Here is a 22,987-nt window from a genome sequence, read left to right as displayed (position 1 = left end):
TCATGGATTTTCTTTTGGATTTCAACTGTTGGTTATGCAAAACAAAAAGCGATCATCTTCTAGGATTGCCAAGTGTTTTCTCAAATGTTAAAAACGAAATGCTTCTTGGTGCAATACAATATTATTACAACAGCTAGATCATTGTTGCCTTATATTAACAGCTGACTGGCAGAGGAGTACGATTAGGCAACTTAATTTAACTGTTGGGTAATTTAATGTATGACACAAAAATGCATCATAGTACTAGTTTTTTCTTTTTTCCCTACGCATTAAAAGTAGAACCAAATAGATAAAAAGCAAAGCTCAGGTGCCTATGGTGGGCTGCAACAGTGCTGTCTAAGAGTAAGATAGCTTATTATAACACAACATACAATGTAAGTGAATAATTTATAATTGGTCCCAATCTAATTGATATGTATTACCCCAATCATATTTGGGGCATATTTCATCATTTACTCAGTCTCTATTCCATGTAAGCTTATGTTTATGCTATGATATGGACTATTTCATATGGAAAAAGTGGAGAATTTACATATCCCAAAGACGACCATCCCTTGTTTGACTGTGTTTCTATACACCGATTGAATGTATATACTGTAGGTGTGTATGTATGGACACATGTATGTGTGTCCGTGTATTGTATATGTATGTTGATATGCATATGTACATGTCCTATGGTACATGTGTAGACATTTTCCATTTCAAACAATCCCTGTGTACTTTTCGTTTTTATTTTATTTTGACTAATTTTGTTTGCTATTTCATTTGTCATTTTCGGGTCTCTAAAAATATTTGATTTGAAAAACTGTACTTTTAATATAATGTGACCCCAAATAAATAAAGAATAAAAAAAAAAAAAAGATATGGACTATTTACATATTCATTAACATATCTTTGAGTTTAGACAATGAGTACATTTAAAAAAATATATAAATAAAGTTGTTCTGTAGTTCCCGGAAATGTGGTTTTGTGGAGATTTCAAAATAGAAGTCATTTTACTTGGTGATCACGTGACTCCTCTGTTTACAGGCATCCGGAGAAACATGGAGGACACCGCTGGCAGTAATCCCCAATCTCTCGGATTTACAGAGAAATTAAAGTCTTGGCTCTCCTGGTCATGGACCTACGTGTGCTTCATTTGGTTCGGCATGGTTCTGATCATGATATACGTCCTGTGGAGCCCGCTGAAACTGCAGGAAACTCTTACCTCAGGTGAATGAAAGCAAGTGCTAGCTAGCTATTGTTAGCATCGGCTAGCTGGCTTTAGCTGACAGCAAGCGGGAGCTGTTCGTTTGACAGTCCGGTTTCTGACTCATTCATGCACAAATAAAGAAATGTTTTGGTTAGTTCGTAGTCGACCCTTTACATACGTATGCCACCTCTGCGTTGTTTTATTTTCAAACAGCAGCGTGTATCGGATGTATTCACGATTGGGTAGTTTATTGTTGTGTGCTAATTTTTGCACAATGTAACCGGGAAAAGGTATAAGGCTACATGCCACCGGCTTTACTAATCTTATTGCCATGCTTTTCTGTTGAAATGTGGTTTGGTGCATGTTCTTTTTAATTGCACGGTCCCAACATAGGACACGTGGTAGCATTATGGCAGAATACTAACTGTCTCCCCTTCTTCTTTCAGCCTCAGTGTTTCTGAATACACTGACCCCCAAGTTCTATGTGGCTCTCACTGGAACCTCATCTCTCATCTCTGGACTCATCCTTGTAAGTTATTCCTTGCACCGTAACACCTCTGTTTAATAGTAACCATTTTTACAAATATATTTGATGCTAAGCCACTTACTTCAATACAATCAAATCGTCCCAAATTCTGTGTTAATTTTCAAAAATCCAAGATTAAACACAGTGGTCAAAGCCTAGTTTAAGTAAGGAGTGACACTATTAAATTAAATGCTCTAATGAAAAATAAATTCTAGTACACCCGGTGCATTTGTTTTTAAACTGAGGGGGTGAAAACACTTTGCGAGAGTGGAGCAGAACAAAGGTTGAATAAATCAGAATAATTTAGAAGCAATAAACAAACAAGAGTTATCTTATGTTGGCAAGGCTATGTAGAATAAAGATATCAAGATGTATGTACTGAGAATAATGGCATGCAGGGAGCAAAATTATCTTTTGCCAAATGGCTAGTTAAGGTTAGCATTTGTCCAGCCACTCAATACATTACCATTGTATACGTTTTCTTGGCAAGTGTGCAGTCATCTTTAAACCATAAGGTTGTGGGTTCGATCCCATTCCGTGCAGTCAATATGTCGATGTATCTTTGGGAAAGATACTTAACCTTCAATTGCTCCTGATTTGCCAAAAGTGTGTGTGGATGTTGGTTCCCTTGAGCAAGTGACACTGCTCTGTATGAATGAGTGTGAACGGGCGAATGACTCGTATGTAAAGCGCTTTGAAGGGTGGAAAAGACCTGACGAAGCGCTTTATAAGTAGTTCATTTTCAATTAATGTTGTGCTCTCGCACTGATGTAATGTAGATGAACAGATTCTTCGCAGGGGAGAAAATCAAAAGATTTTGATTTACAAAAATACCAGCTCACGTTTATCATCAGTATAGCGAAAGAGCCTTATCTTCTCTTTTAAATGGTATTTTTGGCAGAGATTTCCATTATTGCATTAAATTAGTTTTTGGACGCTTCCATGGGCATGGCAAAATATTGTAAGAAGGATCCACGGTGTAGTGATATGAAAGCAATTGCCACGAAAGGTTCACTTACCTAGCTTTTATTTTCTTATTGCATACTTTATTAAAACATGTTTTTTCTTCCGCAGATATTTGAGTGGTGGTATTTTCGTAAATATGGGACCTCGTTCATTGAACAAGTGTCAGTGAGCCACCTGCGTCCGCTGCTGGGGGGGAGTGGAGAGCAGCTCCACCACTGGTCTGTTTGCTTCAGTTAATGGAGAGGCAGAGCCCAGGCCCAGTGTTTCTGGTAAATATGCATATAATACAAACTATCACAGCAATGCGACTCATAATACTACTAGCACTAATAGAGACTGTCTTTCTTTCGATAGAGTGTAAGGTCTGGAGGAACCCTTTAAATCTGTTCAGAGGAGCAGAATACAACAGGTATGTGTAATTCAGATTTAGCAGTATGGAGTGCATCTCATAGTGTGTCTTTGTCCAAGAAAATTGCTTTATTTCTGTTCACACATTGCGGATCATAAAACTGTAGCTGAACTGTTATTATTTTATATTTTACACTACAGGTACACCTGGGTGACAGGGAAGGAACCCTTAACCTACTACGATATGAACCTGTCTGCTCAAGACCATCAGACCTTCTTCACAGGAGACACTCCACAATTACGGCCAGAAGATGCTGGTAAGTTTTACTCTGTGACTAGCAATCAAACAAAGATGAATTTTTTTTGTTTTTAAGAATGTTCAAGCAAAAGACTGCTCCTTGGAAGAGATATCTCTGGTTCCTTGTAAATGTTCAAACAGAAATGTTTCTTGAATTGATTGAATTGTCAGGATTGCGAGTCAACATGGATATTAACCTTGAGTTTCATCTCATTACAGTTATGCAGAAAGCCTGGAGAGAGAGAAATCCTCAAGCCAGGATCAGAGCAGCCTACCAGGCCATCGAAATGAACCAGGAGTGAGTCCTCCTCTTACTCAGTTTTCTACTGTCTCATTAAATATTGTATTAATAAGTATAACTCTGTATCTTCTAAATATTATTTACTGTACTGTTGTAATGCATTTAAAATGATAGTTCGCAAACGTTTTTTGTAATTCTGCTTGCTTTAATTACATAAATAAACAAATAAATGTAATGATATTATGGCCTTTTAATTTGGGCTTTCGTGTTCAAATGATTTCCTTAATGCTCTACATTTTTGAAGTGCATGCAAACAGGACGGGCTGTTGAAATCTGTCTCTTTGTGTCTTTTATTTGTGTGCAGATGTGCTGCAGCCTATGTGCTCCTAGCAGAGGAAGAAGCAACAACTATCACAGAAGCTGAACGCCTCTTCAAAAAAGCATTAATTATTGGTAAGAATGGATTAACATAAACATTAAGTAATGCATATTAAACCACAAGGCTCAATAGCTGAATGATAGCTAACTAGTTTAGGAATAACTACACCCACTTTTATAAATAGTAATGCAACATGCCATGCCACACCCTGTGCAGTGCCAGCAGCGCAGAACGGCTATAAATAGATCAGGCCACATCTGTCCACAACCTCTTGTGATGAAGGATGTAGTCACAGGTGCAATATGCCATCAATGCATCATTGCTTTTCCTCTACGCAAGACCACAAGCTGTATCCATGATATTCTTGTTTTAAAATCGATTGACTGATAAGTGTTGATTAATCGTCTCATATTTTCTGTTTGCCATCCACAGCTGGAAAAGATATCAACTTACTGGTGTACATTAAACGTAGAATGGCAATGTGTGCACGCAAGCTGGGCCGGATTAAAGAAGCAGTTAAAATGATGAGAGATGTGAGTGTTATTTTTGTATATAAGCATGCATCTGGGGCAACATGTACTATTCTTAAAACATTGGTCTTAAAGAAGTACAAAACAAAATCCATATTTATTGTGATATTTTCAATTTTCACAGTTAATGAAGGAGTTCCCACTGTTGGGAATGTTAAATATACATGAAAACCTCTTGGAGGCACTTCTAGAGCTTCAGGCATATGCTGATGTCCAAGCAGTCCTCGCCAAATATGATGGTAAAACGCAAGAAATCTGAAGAAATTATACTATGTTTGCACTGAAATGTTCTCATTGCTTGACAAAATATGAGATATGTCACATGACCCCCAATTTCCTCTGCCACTGTAGACATCAGCTTGCCAAAATCAGCCACTATATGCTACACATCAGCACTATTGAAAGCACGGGCTGTATCAGATAAGTATGTGTCCTTTTGGTTTTAAATATCCTTTGAATCTTGCATACCACTCAGTATCTTTTAAAACCTGTTTTGTATGTCAGCACTAAGAGCAGCTTTAATAACAATGTGAGCTGCTACAGTGTGTCATCTGAGGTGATTTGTCTCAGGTTCTCTCCAGAGGCCGCGTCACGGCGAGGGCTCAGCACGGCAGAGATGAATGCTGTGGAGGCCATACACAGAGCTGTTGAGTTCAATCCACACGTGCCAAAGGTCAGTCACCACACTAATACACCTCACACTGAATCTGATGGTTGCTGCGGGTCACGAACAACCAATCATGACTTTTTGTTGTGCTATAGGATAATAACCTTGTGATAAATGATAGTTTTGCCATTTTATGCTGCTGTTATAATGATAATATTTGCATACCCTTTTTATCAGCAATGAACTTTTAATTCTTAAGACTATTCAAATATTGAACTCTGAATTTGATATCCTTAACCTCTTAAGCCCCTTAAATAAAGCATAAAATCACACAACCAAAGAAAATCAATAACATGAATCTCTAGCTCCGTTGACTACAATGTGTAAGGTCCACACACAATTCCCAAGTCTTATTTTCATTGGGAAAACCCTGTTGTTTATTCTGGCAACATGCTGGCATGTACGATAAGTGGATAAAGTCATTATCGGGACAGACCTTGTTGTGCCTGTTCTTCATTTCAGGACTAGCCCTCTGTGTGGCCTGCATGCATCCTGTTTCAGTTACACACACATAGTGAGACATATGCGTTCAAGTCTGTTTTCATCCATGCAGCTGCTATGCTGGAAATGGATTGGGTAGATTTGGGTAGAATTTCTATATTTAGTCCAATAGCACCATTTCCCCTGCCATGCATAACTGCCACACAGAAATAATCATGAATAACTGGCAGACGGATAAACTATCAGTCCTAAAAGGTAGGGCTGCACCGAATATTCGGCCACCGAAAATTATCGGCCGAAAATGGTTAAAAAGGCCCTTTCGGCTTTCGGGTTTTAGCACCGAAAAAATATCACCGAATGTCAGAACAGGCTTACGTTGGTAACCTAACGTGTTGTTGTGATGACGTAATAAAGACGCGGCGACCATGCTCGCGGCTGGCTCACAGGGGGGGGGGGGGACGGGACATTGACCTTTGTCATCGAGATTGCCCTGAGCCTTTAACAAATCGTATTAAATAATCTGATGACAGACTGTAAACAGAATAGCTGAAATGTTAACAAACTAAATAACTCAGTTTCCTCTAATCATTAACCCATGTTTGTATAATGTAGTTAACTCCGTGTGTTGCTGCTAGCATACATAACACCTGACGTGGGAACGTTACTCGTGATGGAGCTACAGAGCTGCTAGAAAGACGGTCGAACCCGGTACATTCCTCCGTCTGCATGCGGTGCACTTTTGCTAAATGTTTAGACAAATTGCTCGTGCTTACATGCTAACTCTTATTGCACTTATGGTAACAAGTATTCTCCACATCGAGACGGGTAAAGTTTAACCACACCTCGGAGCGCGTTCTCTCCGCCATCTCCGCAGTGTGCTCCGCTGCATGTAGCAGCTGCGTGTGTGTAAACTGCCCCGCCCCCTCGCACACAGACGGGGGAGAGAGATCTCGTCTGATCGAAAATACATCATAGACGCATTTGTTGTCTTTGCATATTAGAAACGAGTTGGCGACACTAAGACTGTGATATAATGTTTTTTAGCAATAATACATGACATATAAATGTACTGTATGCATTCAAAAGTGCTGAATAAATGTTTTATGGACCCATAATAGTGATTATTATTTAAGTTAAGTTTTGCCATAATCATGTCTATTTCCATAATCAGGTAGCTGAACAACATTGGTAAAAAATGTATACATTATATATTATATATATATTTCTATTAATCATTTTCGGCCTTTCGGCATTCGGTTTTCGACCAACTGTTTCCTATTTTCGGTATCGGTTTCGGCCAAGAATTTCCCATTCGGTGCACCCCTACTAAAAGGTATAGGTGATTTATGTCAGCAGTAACAGGTGCTGTAACATACAAATAGAGCGCTCTCATTATTCCAGACATGCTATGTACTGGCTCACCAGCAGGTGATGGTGTGGGTCTTTAAACGGGAGCTCTTAATTCCTTTTATCACACCTGAATTCTCAGAATTAGACAATAAAGCTTGTATATGATTTGGGTGATTATTGTAATTAGTATTAATCAGTCAAAATGAAATCCAACACTTTTTTAAATGTGAAATGGCTGCATTCCACCTTTTTATCAACTACATTTACAAGACAACACAATATGTTTGGAATCATACAGCATTGTGTGTTTTGACAGGTAGTATAGTTTGGATTCCACATGTAGGGTCCTTAGGAATACTGTAAAAGGTATGACTGATTGGTTTTCAGCTGCGTAATAAGAAATGAGCTCTTTAAGACAACTAAACCATGGAGGACATATCACTGGATATTCTTCTGGCCTCTCACATCAGTTCCCACAGGATTAGATGTCACACACGTGCACACACCGAGTTATACACAAGTCTTGCTGCTGCCGAGTTGTGTCTCAGTTGTGGCCTTTGTAGTGTGGTGTTGTTTCATCTCGTCGTGTGGTGTGTGTGTGTGTGTGTTGTTGTGTGTGGTGTGTGTGTGTGTGTGTGTGTGTGTGTGTGTGTGTGTGTGTGTGTGTGTGTGTGTGTGTGTGTGTTGTGTGTGTGTGTGTGTGTGTGTGTGTGTGTGTGTGTGTGTGTGGTGTGTGTGTGTGTGTGTGTGTGTGTGTGTGTGTGTGTGTGTGTGTAGTGTGTGTGTGTGTGTGTGTGTGTGTGTGTGTGTGTGTGTGTGTGTGTGTGTGTGTGTGTGTGTGTGTGTTGTGTGTGTGTGTGTGTGGTGTGTGTGGTGTGTGTGTGTGTGTGTGTGTGTGTTGTGTGTGTGTGTGTGTGTGTGTGTGTGTGTGTGTGTGTGTGTGTGTGTGTGTGTGTGTGTGTGTGTGTGTGTGTGTGTACTCTTTGATCCAGCCTTTGATTTTAAAGTGAGGGCCCTCATTTCCACTGTCTTTCCAGCGGCTCCCTCCCCCACTGTGCCTAGAGGCAGCCATCCTCTCTCCTCTCATCACGTACCCTCATCCTGTTTCTTATCCTCTCATGTTCCCTCATCCCCCGTTCGAGCCAAACAGAGAGTCTGATGTTGGCCACCACTGCCAACTTTAGGACATTTGTAGCACACCTTTCACGGGGAATTATTGCTAGGCTCATCTTTCAGCCTTTGACTGGCATCTGGTGCTTAATCAGGCCTCAACCAGAGTTGTGTTTTGACTTGCTGAATGTAAATGTGCCAGTTGGGAAGAAGGGGGGTTGTTGCTTTGTGTTGTCTGTAGGGATGCTCCGATCGCCAATTTTGGGGCCGGAATCAGTATCGGCCGATACCGATCGCCGATCCGATCGAGTGGGCGGGGCCTAAATGGAAGATTTCAACTTTAAATCTTCCATTTAAAGTGATGTTTAAAACTCAGTTAATGGGGCTCATTCACTGGAGCTTCCACAAACAACAATCAACTTAATTATTACATTCAAATGATGTACATTATTCAAGTTTACATTCACTTTGGATAATAACACGGGAGAAATGAGCGGAAGCGCTCTCTTTTCCTCTCCCCCTCTCTCCCTCTCCTGACAGCCGGTCAGTATCTCATGCAGCTCACTGATCCAGTAATGAGTGACCCGACAGTGAAGAATAAATATATTTATAACTAGTTTAGCTTGTTCCAGAGGTAGATGAAATAGCTAAGTGTGTTAGGTCTAACTCTTGTGTGTTTCGCTCCGCTTACCAGTCCGGCGGGCGGAGCTGCAGGATTTCTGCTTCACACACGTTGCATACCGCTATTTTACTGTCTTTTTCGGACACCTTAAAATAATGCCAGACCGATGAAGCCATTTTGGCGAGCTTGTTTTGCCGCACACAGAGAAAAGTGTCATGTATTTTACGTCATGCTCTCGCGATCGGCATGTTTAGAGAGCACCGATCGATCGGTAGAGAGTGAGTATCGGCCGATCTCGATCGGTGACCGATCGATCGGAGCATCCCTAGTTGTCTGCTATGATGAGTGCACCTGTGACTTCTGCCTTTTAAACACAGGCTGGCCTGTCGCCCCCTTAAGTAGGATTTGCAAAGGGCTTTTGTCCAAAAGTTCACTAATTCTGTAGTCTTTGTAGATTTAATTCTAGCTGCCTAAATAGTGTGCAAATGTGGGCATACTTAAGCAAAAGGTCAGTCTTAGGTTAGAAAGTTATCAGCCGATCATATAGGGCAGGGGTGGCCAACCAGTCAGAGGTTAAGAGCCACATTTTTTCTATGTTACTGCAAAGAGCCACATCAAACACACAGTCACTGATAACGCTTGTTTCAGTTTTTTGTTTTCTGGAGACAAGATTTCAACCACGTCACTGATGCATTTTTGTGGCATTGGGATATATTTTTTTTAAATCCTCTGGAGCAGAGAGAGCAGCTGTGGATTATTGTTATTGATTATTGCATCAGTGTTTCTTAGGGTCAAAAACACTAAACTCACAACTTCAAATGAAAGCATTTAGTTTATTTAATAAAAGAGCACATGTTCAATGTGAAAAGTGACAGTAGTTATAGATTATTTGCAATTATTATATATATATATATATATATATATTATATATATTTTTTAAACACCTTGAATTTCAGGGGGGGGGGGGGGGCGGGGCTCCGTTGGCGGGGCGCAGCGCCCCTCCAAGACAATGGTAGGGGAAACACTGGATAGTGTTTAATCAACGATAGGTTTTCCCCCCCTCAAAGGTGATTGGTTCACTGCATCGCAGGTATTATTGTGATTGGCTCTTGGGCCACATCAAAATTAGACGCGCTGTCATCCTCTCATACTGACACCTGACACACATAGGGAGAGCCGGGACGAAAGTAACACGGGACGAAAGTAACACGGGACGAAAGTAACGGAGCGATTTTATCCGAGCCCAAACAACTTTGACCGGCCAAATTACGTCAGAATTATCAGCATTCAATACTTAACAGACCTACTAAATATCAGGTTTAACTGTCAGGAGTAGCTAGTGTTGTCACGGTACCAACATTTTGGTTTCGATACCAAGTCAAGAATTGCGATTCCGATTCTTTTTCGATACTTTTCTTAAAAAAAGGGAAACAGTCTTAAATGTAATTATAGTGCTTTATTTCACACCAGAATCATAACCATAACACAAACTTTTAAACAATGAGAAAAATAAATAAAATAAATGACAAGAATTCGTATTAAATAAAATCAATACATTTCTTACAGACAGGCCTCGTGGTGTCCGTAGGCTTGACCTCACTGTCAGAGATATAGCTAAAATACTTCAAAATGTCGCTTCTGGCGTCTTTTTTGTCAACAAGCCGAGGCGCAGCGGCAGTTGCACTCCCACTTGCAGCCATGCTTCTCGTTTTCTCACATGCTCTGGCAGCTAGCGCGTGCATGAGAGAGGGGAGGGACTTAGAGCGTGCTTGAGAGGGGAGGGACTTAGAGCGTGCTTGAGAGGGAGGGACTGCAGGCACGGCTGCAGTGCAGGGAGTGGAAGCAGAGCGCTGAACACACACGGCTCTTATTAAAACGGCGCTTTCTCACCGGAGTACTTTTCCACGTCATTCTTAAAGTACCGATACTAATGAAACGGAGGAATCGTAACGTTTTTAACGGCAGGGTATCGTGGTACCTTTCAAGTATCGGTACACCGTGCAACACTAGTCAGGAGTCAGTGTCTCTCCCCCAAACTCACACATATACAATTCGATATGAACTGAAGAGCCGCATGAAACTAGGCAAAGAGCCGCATGCGGCTCGAGAGCCGCGGGTTGGCCACCCCTGATATAGGGCTTCATCTAATGCAGTGGTTCCCAACCTTTTTTCCCAAGAGCCCCCCCAAATGACTCCTGTTGGAAGTTGCGCCCCCCCCCCACACACACGCGCAACAGCGGTAATTCAAGTTTAAAAGTCTCAAAATGCTACAACTAGTGTCACAAACTGGATGAATGTGAAGTATTTTGTTAAAGGAGGATGAAAGCGTAATTAAGGAGCACTATTGGAGTGACTTTGATGGTTATTGGACTCAGGATTAATTCATTTGGATTCCCGCTGTATGAAGAAATTAAAGGACGGCGCAAGTGGAAACAATTCACAAGGGGATTAAACTGTTTAAAACACATGCTCAAAGTAAGCCGGATTTTGCCGATGTGTTTATGTGGATTCAAAAGTAGTAAATAATCTACAAAATGGAGGAGACCGATCTGATCGGAGCAACTGTGACAAATAATCTGAAACCGGCATGGACAATGACTATGTTTTAAAAATGCGCTGGTTTGGACACTTTACGCGCAGAAGAAACATTTCTATTAAAAAAAGATGTATACATTTCTGTCTTGTTATGCCTATAATAGCTACTAACTTGAAGTAAAAAAAAAAAAATGTGTAAAAAAAAGTCTAAATATGATATTTGGCCTCAAATCATCTGAGGCCTGGGTACCCCCTGCGACCTTTGGGGGCGCGCCCCCCCAGGTTGGAAACCACTGATCTAATGGATACTTCCGATATTAAATCATCTATTATTCTTTTCTGTACAGCATAATCAAATAACTGGTTGATTTTATAACAGCTTAATTTCATATGGCGTTAGAGGAATGTATTTTCCTTATAGATGAGAAGTTATAGTTAAGCAATTATCTGAGGTGATAAGTAACTAAGTACAGTTACTCAAGCACTATACTTAAGTACAATTTTGAGATACTTCATTTCCATTGTATGGTACTTTGTACTTCTACTCCACTACAATTCAGGTAAATGATATACTAAAAGTACACATACACTAAATTATATTAGTAGCTTAAATTACTTAAAGGAATGGTATGCTCATGACACTCATTTAAAAAAATGTATCATCCGATAAAACAGACCAGTCTCTGCCAGTCTCTCTTTTTTTTTTTTAATCCGATGACATTATCAGTGATTTTAAACTGATTAATTACCGAAATAACATCAACCACTGTGGGCGGCGGCCATTTTACCGGACGTGACGTAAACCATGCGTTTGGGTTTCGAGGACACGTTGATGTTCATGTTATTTACTGTAGTTACTCTCTTCAAATATGCCTCATTGTATCGCGAAACATTGCCACAATTCTGATAGGAACAATCCACGGAATGCTCGGTTCCATCTGTTGCCAAAAGGTAAGCGTAGGAAGTACGTTCGGAGGCAGTGGCTAGCGAAATGTGGCCGGCCCGAACCGAAAGATCCACAGGCGCATGTATGCAGCGAACATTTCAAGTTTCCGGACGACTACTCTGAGAGTATGATAAAACATAACATGGGATTTATTGAACAACCATTACTTAATGGAAATGCAGTGCCATCGGTCTTTCTGGTGTCATCACCGACCAGGACACCAGTTCGGCCAGTTGAGAAATCGCCCTCTGCAAGTGTGAAGCGACGGAGGACCAGAAGTAGTGCTCGGAGTAAGAATAAGGTATGTTATGGCGCATTTCCATTGCAGCGGGTAGCCCCGTTTAAACGTCCTTTATCGTCCAGGCCAGGCCAGTTTTTGGTGGCCTTTCCATATAGCGTAGTACCGGCTAGTGGGTATTTCCCCCCAGTTTTTCCGGCCCCATAAAATCGTGGTTCTAGGGCCAGGGACAACGAGGCTGAGTATGCTAAACTAGAGAGGGAATCGCTAGCAAGGGTGGTACTACATGCATACATATCTAGTAATCAAAATCATTGTATGTACTAAGTAGGCTCGAACCTGTATGGCTGAATTCCCCCTTCCAATCTCTTCATATTGCTCAAAACTTCGCCATGTTTTCGTGTGTTTACCATAGACTGTATATGGTGTTTACAAAGTGAACGCATGGATGACGTCACGACCATCACGTGACTACTGAAAATGGGCAAAATGGCAGCGGCCTGACGGAATATACAGGTTTTGATAAAAAAGAGCTATAAAATCATTATTTACCGGGGAATATCGCTGATTTCTTCAGGGTATGGTTTAAACCTAATGTTAAACGAAATACTGAAGTTTTGATTAATTATCTAATGAGTGGAGCATTCCTTTAACAGATTTTGATGACTAATGTGAAATATAATCAACACTTAAATAAGACTTTAGTTACACCTGTAGTAATATTTACAGCATACAAAGTCATTAAAGCTAGCTGCACCTGTACCAGCTTGATAACACATGAATGCATTAATGATTATAATGAATACATATGATATATATTATTCTTAAATGGGCCAATCTGCATAGCGAGTACTTTTACTTTGAGTAATTTAAGTATATTCTGATGCTTATACCTGCTACACTGAGCTGGAGTACAGAGTCTAGTAGCATTGACAAATCTGAATCCATGGGAATATAATGTATTTTTAATCATCATCATCATCAATGTACCAGTTAGCCATTGGTTTCAAGAAGCGTACCTGTGTGAGTGTAAGCACGGCATGTTTTAACATCAAGTTAAGGTTGAAAAAAAGAAAGGAAAAGCTGAATGGACAAGTGGAGTAATGAGGGAACAATGGTGGGTCAAGTATTAAGTGTGTGTGGGTGTGTTATCAAGCATGCCAAGGAGATTATATATGAATTTCATACTAGGCTGTATCACATGAGCTTATTCAAACTGCTGTAGCTATACACACACTAAACCCACATCCGCACACACATGCTTCAGTCTGGTTCAGTGCACACCGCCCTCCTCCCAAACAACCCTTTCCCTCGCAAGCTCTCCATCTTGCCCCTATTTACTTCCCCCAACCTTCTATTTGCCTCCACTCCTCATCTTCTTGTCCTTCTCTATTTATCCCCCTCCTCCACATTTAGTTTCTTCCATCTGTCTGTCTGTTCCAATCAGCCTCTCAAGCAGCCAGTGGTTTAAAAACTGACAGTTTTCTGGATGCTTGGACAGCTGATCAATTGTTCCTGCTATCTAAATCTGTTGTACATTGAAATGTGCCACCACTTAGGTCCATGCACGGTTATTTTGAAGCAGTTTGGGTGACCTGATCCCATCTACTTTGCTAGTTTACTCCACTTTGGAAGGCGGTTTCTCATCTCACCCAATTCTGGTTGACATGTTCTCCTCTAGATCACATGGCAAGCCTTAAACATGCGGACCTTTACTTAGTTTACCTCTGAAATTGCCTTTTTGGTTTGTAAATTGATACAGAGCAGCAGTTTGTTCTGTATTAAGATGGATGAGGTTTGATTCAGACAAGGCAAAGGGAGGGAGTAGTAAGGAATGGCCCACTTTAGAATAAACGCTGTGAGCTGTCTGCCACTGTCCTCAGTCGAGGTTGGAGTAGCTAGCTGAGCCTTTTACTCACTGTAGTATGAGATTCTTAATCTGCCACACCTGTTTGTCTTTATGTTCCTTCGCTGAACACGTGTATGTTTGTCCGACCCTTATAGAGCCACGAGAAGGCTGATGTCATTGTTGCCTGTGTGTCCCATTGTGAGCAGCAAAGTGCCGCAGATTAGAATCAGAAGGCAGCTTATGAGTTATGCTCTGGGCTTATGACTGCCCAGGGATAAAAGGAGAACACATGAAACCCAATCCCTTCATCAAAGAGGCGACAGGGAGTGGAGAAGCAGGCCGAAGAACGAGAGGGTGGTGGGGGGGGTCGGCACCGAGGACTGAGGTGTCACCAGGTCTAATACTGTGGCATGTGAGGAAGGACAGCTGAGCAGCCAGCCCCTCTAAATGGTTAATCTTAAAACACAGGGGACCCACACCTACAAGGGTGCCATTTACTGGTTATTCAATATAGCAAACAGACTAAAACTGAGGGAAAGATATGTGTAACACTGTTCAATCAGAATACCTGTATTTCTCCCACAGAGGGGACATTTACATTTGTTAAAGCAGAAAAGAGCCAAAGACAGCTTAATGTTTACTAAGAAGCATGCGTACATCTAATTTGAACCAAAATGACACATTTGCTTGCTAACGGATTGTCCATATCCTATGCCCTAAATTAAAGCCAGCTTCCTACTCATCCTGGGTTCTCTTAAAGTGTGTATGTAAAACAAAATGTATATTATTTGTCAGAAACAGTGGTAGTTTTGCTTCTAGAGCTGGCTGACTGCCTTGACTCTGGTGCCGGGGGAGTCGAGGATGGCAAATGGTTTGTGATCGAAAGAAAGTAGACCAAAATGGTGAGGAGGATGAAACCTAGCAGAGAGAGCTGAGTTAAGTCAGTCAGACAGAGGATAAGTGATATGGTCAAACCAGCAGCTTCTGGTCGTCCTTAGCTGCCGATCCTTGTAACGTCTACAGAGGATGTCAAGATGGAAAGAGAAGAGGCTAGAAGATAAGTGAGGAGTGTTCACACCTGTTTGGAGATTCAGGAGGTGGCCAGCGGGAGACAGATGGGTAGGGTGGGCTGTCTGCAGAGAGCATAATACACAGAAATATGTTTGAATATGGCTAGAATACAACAATGATGATATTGGCAGGAGCAGGAAAGCGAGGATGAGGAGGAAGACGGGGATGAGCCAGGCCGTAGTTGCTGTAGCTGTGATCCTGAGGGGTGAGAGTGGAGAAGAAGGGTAAGGCAGGGGGAGATGGGTGAAGCATCACGGTCTGGCTGGCCAGATGGATGGATGGCTGGCTGAGCATGTGACCATGGAAGGGATTAGACAGGATTAGCTGTGGGGTAACCTTCCCAAAGTGTCAGTCTGAGATCCACAGCGCTGTGAAGCTGGCCGCCTGGGAATCCAGCCCAGGGGGCCCCGCAAACACACGCGCACACATGCACACACTCCTGCCACACTAGGCACCACAGACATATATTTCGTAGAGTGGCATGTTCAGCAAAGTCAACGCACACCCATTATTGACTCATGTTTGGACAGAGGTAGGCCTGAACTTAAAATAGATATTGAAGAAATGCAGTACACTTAATTCTGTTTTTTTTCTGTTTGTTTACTGTAATATCAGAAAGCATACCTGTTCTACATGTTTTAACTCTGGGATGTGGGCCTTGGTCAGCAGAGTGAACCGACTGACTCACTGGGACAAACTTACACAGTAGGGGAGGAGAGGGGGGGTGAGCATTCATGGAATGAGTGTACTGTACTGTAACAATAACACACACTCGCAGAGCTTTGGAAAGCTTTTCCTTCCCACCTCGAACAATTGCAAAATAACGCCGACAACAAATACTTCACATGAAGAAAATATGTTTTAGTCTGCAGGGAGATGGCTAGAGGGAATTGCACAATGAAATAAGTGAAGTGCTGACTGAGAAACAGGGAGAACATGTGAATGAAACTATTAACATCCCATTTCAGTAGTCTTTTTTCACAAAAAAATCAAATATTTGGGCTCCTTTGCCTGCTTTATGGTCATTTTTCGCCGGCACTTTGCATTTATGCTCCTAAACACTATATAGAGAACGAGTCTGGTGACAGCAAATGTTTGCACACGATGGACGTTGCAATTGTTTGCCACTATTTCTTTAAATAATTTAAATCAACTGTAGCTTGAGTTTTTTAGCCAAGAGATCAGACTCTGCACACTTTCATCATTCTTGACTGCAGTATAAAGTGCTGCAATAAAATACTTATCTGTCATTCTTTTCAAGTTCAGAAGCCAAAAAGCATTATGGCACTGACGTCCTATTGCTTCCTCTTTCTGTCTGCAGTACTTATTAGAGATGAAGAGCCTGATCCTTCCTCCAGAGCACATCTTGAAGAGGGGTGACAGCGAGGCAGTGGCATATGCTTTCTTCCACCTGCAGCACTGGAAGAGGGCAGAAGGAGCCTTAAACCTACTACACTGCACCTGGGAGGGCAGTACGTACCACTATCACCTTCTCTATTGAATCCCACTGCTTTGAATATTACGTTTTGTTAATAGTTTTGAAATCATACTTTTTCTTTGGTTTCATTGAATACCAAAACACATAATTATATGTATGGTCAAAATTCACAATAACATACTTGTTGTGTTTGTCATCTTAATTCAATTTCCCATTTTTGCTTTTCCAGCCTTCCGGATAATTCCCTACCCACTGGAGAAGGGTCACCTGTTTTACCCCTACCCAGGATGCACAGAAACAGCAGATAGAGAACTGCTGCCCTGTAAGTGTTATAGCTACGCATAGCTGTACAAAGTTGCTATTGATTTGCTTCAGTTTTTCTTGTTCATCTGCACTGCTTATGACTTTGTGTCACTTTCTTTTTCGGACAATGCTCGCTTTCTCTCCAGCGTTCCACGAGGTGTCTGTGTACCCAAAGAAAGAGCTTCCCTTCTTCATCCTCTTCACAGCAGGCCTTTGCTCCTTCACTGCCATGCTGGCCATGCTCACACATCAGTTCCCTGAGCTCATGGGTGTCTTTGCCAAAGCAGTAAGTACTTTAATTACACATCACATGTATATCCAAAGTTGGTATTGTCATACAGTTGTATAAAAGCTGATTAAGATCTACTTCTAGTCATTACACAACAACACATCTTAATAGGGTAATTGTCTGAAATGAACCTTTTAACCCATGTAGTAATTGCTGCCTTCTATCACTGTCTGAAACACTGGAGGCTCATGGGAGTCGTAGGCTTGTAAAGTCCATGTTTACCACCAAAACAAGCTGTTACCCAACTAAAGCTATCAGTGTCTGCAGCTGAATAACGCAAACATAACAGTGTATCTTACAGCCTCAAAGGTTTAGGAACTTTGAATGACTTGCTCTTACTGTTTATTTATGATGGAAGTGTTGTGTTATCTGTTTTTGCTAGTTTGGCAAACTCCTTACTTCGGCTAATCCTTTGTTTATGACCCTGCTGGTGCGTCCTGCCTTAACATAGACTTGTAGCAAAACAAGGCCACAGAGAACATCTAGTGCTCTTCCTTTTGTTATGGGAAAGATTGAGGGGAGATAAGATTTTTACAGCAGCCCCAGCGAGCCTGGTTTGTGTAATGTTCAGATGGAGTGCATGAAAACCATTGAGGAAGGAACACAGCGATCCTCACTGCCTTCTGAGGAAAAACAGATTTCTGTGAATCTGCTGCTCTTCAACAGAAGATGCAAGCTACACAAGACAGTGGAGGGGTGGCAGCCTGCCTTTCCCTTGTTTATGGAAACCAGACATGCAAGCATAGTAGTTGAATAGGTTTCATATATAGACCGGGTTAGAGGAGCACTTGATTTGCACTTGTCTGGCCGGGCTGATACGTCCACTTATGAGACTATTAAAGTGTCAAGTGTATCAAGCGCACCTCAAGTGGTTTCAGCGAGAAGCCATATTGTAATATTTTAGAGGACATTTCGATATTACTAGCTAACTTAAATCACTAACATGTGTATGCTCTATTTTACCTAATATCTTAGATCTAGATGTTAGTGGTTATATGCCCTGCTGGAAATCATAAAATGGGTGTTTGAGTTGATCCTTTTAGTTTCCTAGCATAAGATGTATATGTTTTGTTTTACCTACAGCAGAAAATAATAAAAAGTTATGATAATTGATTTGTGTAAATGCCACAACGTTGAGTTAAAGTATAGGGTTTATGCAATTGTATTACATATGTATACATTGTCATAGGTGACCCTTATCAAAGTAAAATGTTGTATCATACTGTAGCAACATACTGTATATCTGTCATGATTATAAGGCTCTTTACTCTTAATAGTGTCCGTCCGAGAACCATACTCGTATATCAGATTTAAGAATGTCCTTTTGCACATGTTGTAAACAAATCCCATATATTTATTCCATTTTCACTATTTATAAAATGAAAGAGAAACTGAAAGTCAACATGATTGATTTGATGTATAAAAGTATGTTGATATTTCAATCATGGATAATATAAAGTATATTCCTCTATCAGACTATATATGTCATGCTGTTACTACAAACATTTTTAAAAAATGATAATGAACTGCGTTTGTATTCCCTGTCTGCACTGCTACAAATCAAATGCGCTCTCAGCAACTAATGTTCATGCCTTCTTACTGCCTCCTTGTTTTAAAAAATGTGTTTACAGACCAATAGGCTTAATAGTAAAACACACCAAACACAATGTTTTCCAAGCACTTTACCTGCCATTGTGTTTCTGTTTGAATCACTATTTTTGTAAATGTTTTACTTCAGGACAGAACATAAGTTCCATAACAATGATCTAGTGAACTTGTGGGCAGGGATTTATTTGAAGTGTTTTACTTTAACATTATCTAAGAATGGATGGGAAGAGTTTTTACTGACGTTCAACTGAAGGCTCATTCTGCTTTTTCTCTCTTTCAGTTCTTCAGCACACTCTTTGCACCCCTGGGCTTCTTCGCAGACAAGATGGAAAGCTTCATGCCGTCCAGTTTTTGGCACCAGCTGACTCGAATCTGACCCCAACACACAAACACACACACAGCACACAGAGACACACACATACACACACCAATACCACTCCAAACCCTCAGACATAAAGTGTTTGCTCTCCTGTCTTCAGCATTACTGTCCACTTGCTGCATTGTTACTGATGATGTTGGCAGAGGTTGTATCAACACGGCAATACGCTGTTCAGATCCTCTCCCACACTGTTCCAGCAGCCAGTTTTCCAAAAGCACATTTACTGAACACTATATTAAACAATTTCACAGGGTCGTTCACCTGTCATTATGTCAGCACTGGGCAAATGGAAGTTTTTGAGTTCTCTACAAAACCTGGCTGTAGATTACTTAGTCCAAAAATAAAAGTTGTCAGAGATTGTTCCATCACAATAATTTATTAAATCATGAAAAAGCTTAAATGGGATGTTTTTAATACTTCTAAGACTACTGTCTAATCAGATAAGTTAGTTTAAACAAGTGTCTTACTGACAACAGAAAACAAACATATTATGTACATTAAAATGTCAAATGTAGACAATTTTGCCCAATATGATACTAATTCCCAGCTCAATCATGTCTGTGTATCACAAAAGATCCCTCCGTGTATTTGGAATGAGTGCTTTTGGGTGAGATTCAGAGCCCCGCAGACGTGGCAGATTTAAACTTCTATAAGACCTCCTAAAAATAGAGCTGTGATTCACAGCCCTGAAGGGCCTGCAGTGTATACAACGCCTCTGCAGTTTAACAGTTGTTACCATGCCATGACACCTCAGCACTATATCACTGGGGCAACAGACGCCCCCTCAACATCACATTTTAAATGGTATTATCACCGGTCACAGTTAGGCCTCTCATGGCATTACTCAATTCTGTTGATTGCAGTACAGATACAGAATGTTATTCGTTCGTTTGTTAGTCAACTTCTCTATTCCCAAACAATACTGAGAGGCAAACATTGCAGTACTCGTACAGAGAATATACCAGCACAGGAAATGTAATTATATCTGTAACAAATTAGATTACTGTTTAAAGTATACGATAAGCCCTTAAAGGAGAGATGGGTGGCCACATGAAATGGCAAAGAAAATTAATGTACCATGTGATAATTATTCTATCGGACTAAAGATGCCAGCATCCCCTTGTTTTAAATTCAAATGTAAAAACGGACTGTGCCCGGTTTGAAATCTTAAAGCCTGTAATGTAATATAATCCTATACTCTATGTGAAATGTAATGATTGAAGTTGTGAAAAAAGGTAAAAACATACATTAACTGTTACACCACTTATTTGTGAATGATTTGAAAATAATGCTGCATCCTCCTAAATTTCTATTACATTAACAGGTTTATTACATTTTAAACCCTTTAAGGCAGACTTGTTTACTTTACTTTGTCAAGTTAGGTTACCTGATGTTTATTACATTATATAGATACAATACAATATAGAGTACGGAAATATACTTAAGTCTCCACACCTTATTTAATTTTGTAGAACTTGTAAAAAAGTGCCTTGTAGTACATCCCAATACTTACTACTTACTGCAGCAACAATACTGGTATCTGTTTAGTGGCAACTCTGGTCAACATTGGATGGATTCAATTTGATAGAGCATTCAGAAACTGTGATTTAACTTTTTTGTTAATTGTTCAATGGTTAGCATAATTAGATACAGCAGCCAGGTAACAATGGCAAACACATTTGTGAAAAAGTAGAAAAGGTCCAGCTGGTAATTATGTAATGACGTTTAAAGAAAATGGTGTTACTACAGTATGTTGCAAATTTTGGTTATATTTTTAATATGATCTACTATAAACTACAAGAATTCTGTAGTGCCTGTTTACATTTTTGACATTTGAAATGTGAAATATTGTAATGTGCAGCCGAAATGTATAAGAGTACATGCTGAAGACAGGAGAATGTTTGAAAATTTGAACTCCCCTTGGATGAGTTTGGAAGCAAAACTCACAATAAATTCCTCTTTCAGTGTAATCTCCGTGTGTGACTTTTTTGTTATGTTGTGGAGATCTTTTTATTTTATTCTTCTTGAAATGCTACATTGGAATCTTTTAATGATTTTCTACACACTGAATAATTTACTTTAGTTGCAAGTAACTCCATTTAAACAAAAAGTGGTGTAAAAAAACATGTGTGATCCAAAATGACTACAAGAATGCCAAACAGGTCAACTCATAATTGAACGGCTTTCTGAGTAATGTGGGGGCAATATTTAAATAATTTCCCTTTTAACCCTTCTCTTGCGTTTCGGGTCAAAAGTGACCGAATGACTTTTATTTTAATCATAAATATTGTGTTTTTCATCCAATTGCCTCAATACCTTATATTATCCTCCACACTAGGCCTCTGAACATATACACTTGATGATCACCACTTGCATTGAATTTTGAGTTATTTATTCAACAGTGAAACACCCTTGAAGTTTTCGGTCAGATTTGACCGCCATAGAAAATGAATGGGTATGAGTGTATTATGTTCATCCTGCAGATGGAAAACATCTATACACACACACACACACACATACCATGTATACATCACTTCAGGGGACATTACATTGACTTACATGCATTTCCTGGAGACTTATCCTAACCTTAACCATAACCAACACATGCCTAACCCTAACCTTTACCCTTAACCTTACCCTAATCCTAAACCTAACCAAGTCTTCACCCTAAAATGAATGATTCCCCTCATGGGGACCTCCAATTTGTCCCCATAAGGGAGGCGACCCCACACGTGACTGTGTAAACAGATTTAGGTCCCCACAAGTATAGTAATGCTAGTCCACACATCACACGTTACAGGAACCTCTCCCTTTCTCACGCTGTATGACACAATGTATCATACCTTCTCACAGGTCCAAGCTCTGTGCCCCTCGAGAAATACAAACCTCTCACTTTCTCACGCTAAATGCGCCTCTCTTACTGTCTCTCAAGCAGTTATATTTGTGCCTTGCTCACATTTGACTCATTGACACAATGAGCAGGCGACCGATTACGCTATTTTCTGTACGAGGGGCTCTGGACACATTTTTGAACCAGATGAAGAGGAGATTGAACCAGATGAAGAGGAGATAGAGAAAGATGTCTCAGAAATGGAAGACAACAGCGATCCAGATTATGAGCCTACAACAGACCAGGAAGAGGCACCTGAGGGAGAGGAGGGAGAGGCCCCTGAGGGAGAGGCCCCTGAGATAAAAGCCTCTGAGGGAGAGGAGCCTGAGGTGACATTCCACAAGTTTGCATTGCCAACCATGTGCGTGAACACACATGAGCACACACACACACACACACACACACACACACACATGTTCTGTTCTGAACATGTTCTGGTATATTTCTCTTTCAATAAATGTTCATTGAAGAAAACAGTATCAGTGTCTTATTTTATATTCACCACAGTGAATGCTGAACTTGATGGGCCCACCGGTGGGTCTGGACCATGACATGAAACACTGGCTTGCTTGTATCAAATCAATACATCCCATACATCATTGGAACGGGAAGAATCTCAGCTACAACACTACTAAATCATTTCCATCTCCAGTAAACACAGCCTACATAGCAAGCATTTTTATAATATACAGTAATGTAAAATAAGCACTATCTTTGAACTTACTGCCAAAAATAATATGACATTCACCCCTGGTGTCATTATGTCTCTCA

General features: G+C 40.5%; 1 protein-coding gene across 1 annotated transcript; it reads left to right on the top strand.

The window, feature by feature from the left end:
* Positions 1–1,023: 1,023 nt before the first annotated feature.
* Positions 1,024–21,296, top strand: LOC117534217 (suppressor of tumorigenicity 7 protein-like). The gene is given in 16 exon segments (XM_034198394.1): positions 1,024–1,212; positions 1,639–1,721; positions 2,793–2,873; positions 2,875–2,953; positions 3,039–3,093; positions 3,234–3,349; positions 3,550–3,628; positions 3,936–4,024; positions 4,383–4,483; positions 4,605–4,719; positions 4,832–4,904; positions 5,051–5,153; positions 16,631–16,781; positions 16,977–17,069; positions 17,197–17,336; positions 19,228–21,296. Coding segments are annotated over 16 exon segments (1,623 nt in total). The 5' UTR covers positions 1,024–1,043; the 3' UTR covers positions 19,324–21,296.
* The last annotated feature ends 1,691 nt before the right edge of the window (positions 21,297–22,987 follow it).

The sequence above is a fragment of the Gymnodraco acuticeps genome, unplaced genomic scaffold (genome assembly GCF_902827175.1).
Source record: "Gymnodraco acuticeps unplaced genomic scaffold, fGymAcu1.1, whole genome shotgun sequence".
Lineage (NCBI taxonomy): Eukaryota > Metazoa > Chordata > Actinopteri > Perciformes > Bathydraconidae > Gymnodraco > Gymnodraco acuticeps.
The sequence above is the reverse complement of the archived record's forward strand: the minus strand, read 5'-3'. Positions and strand labels throughout refer to the sequence as shown.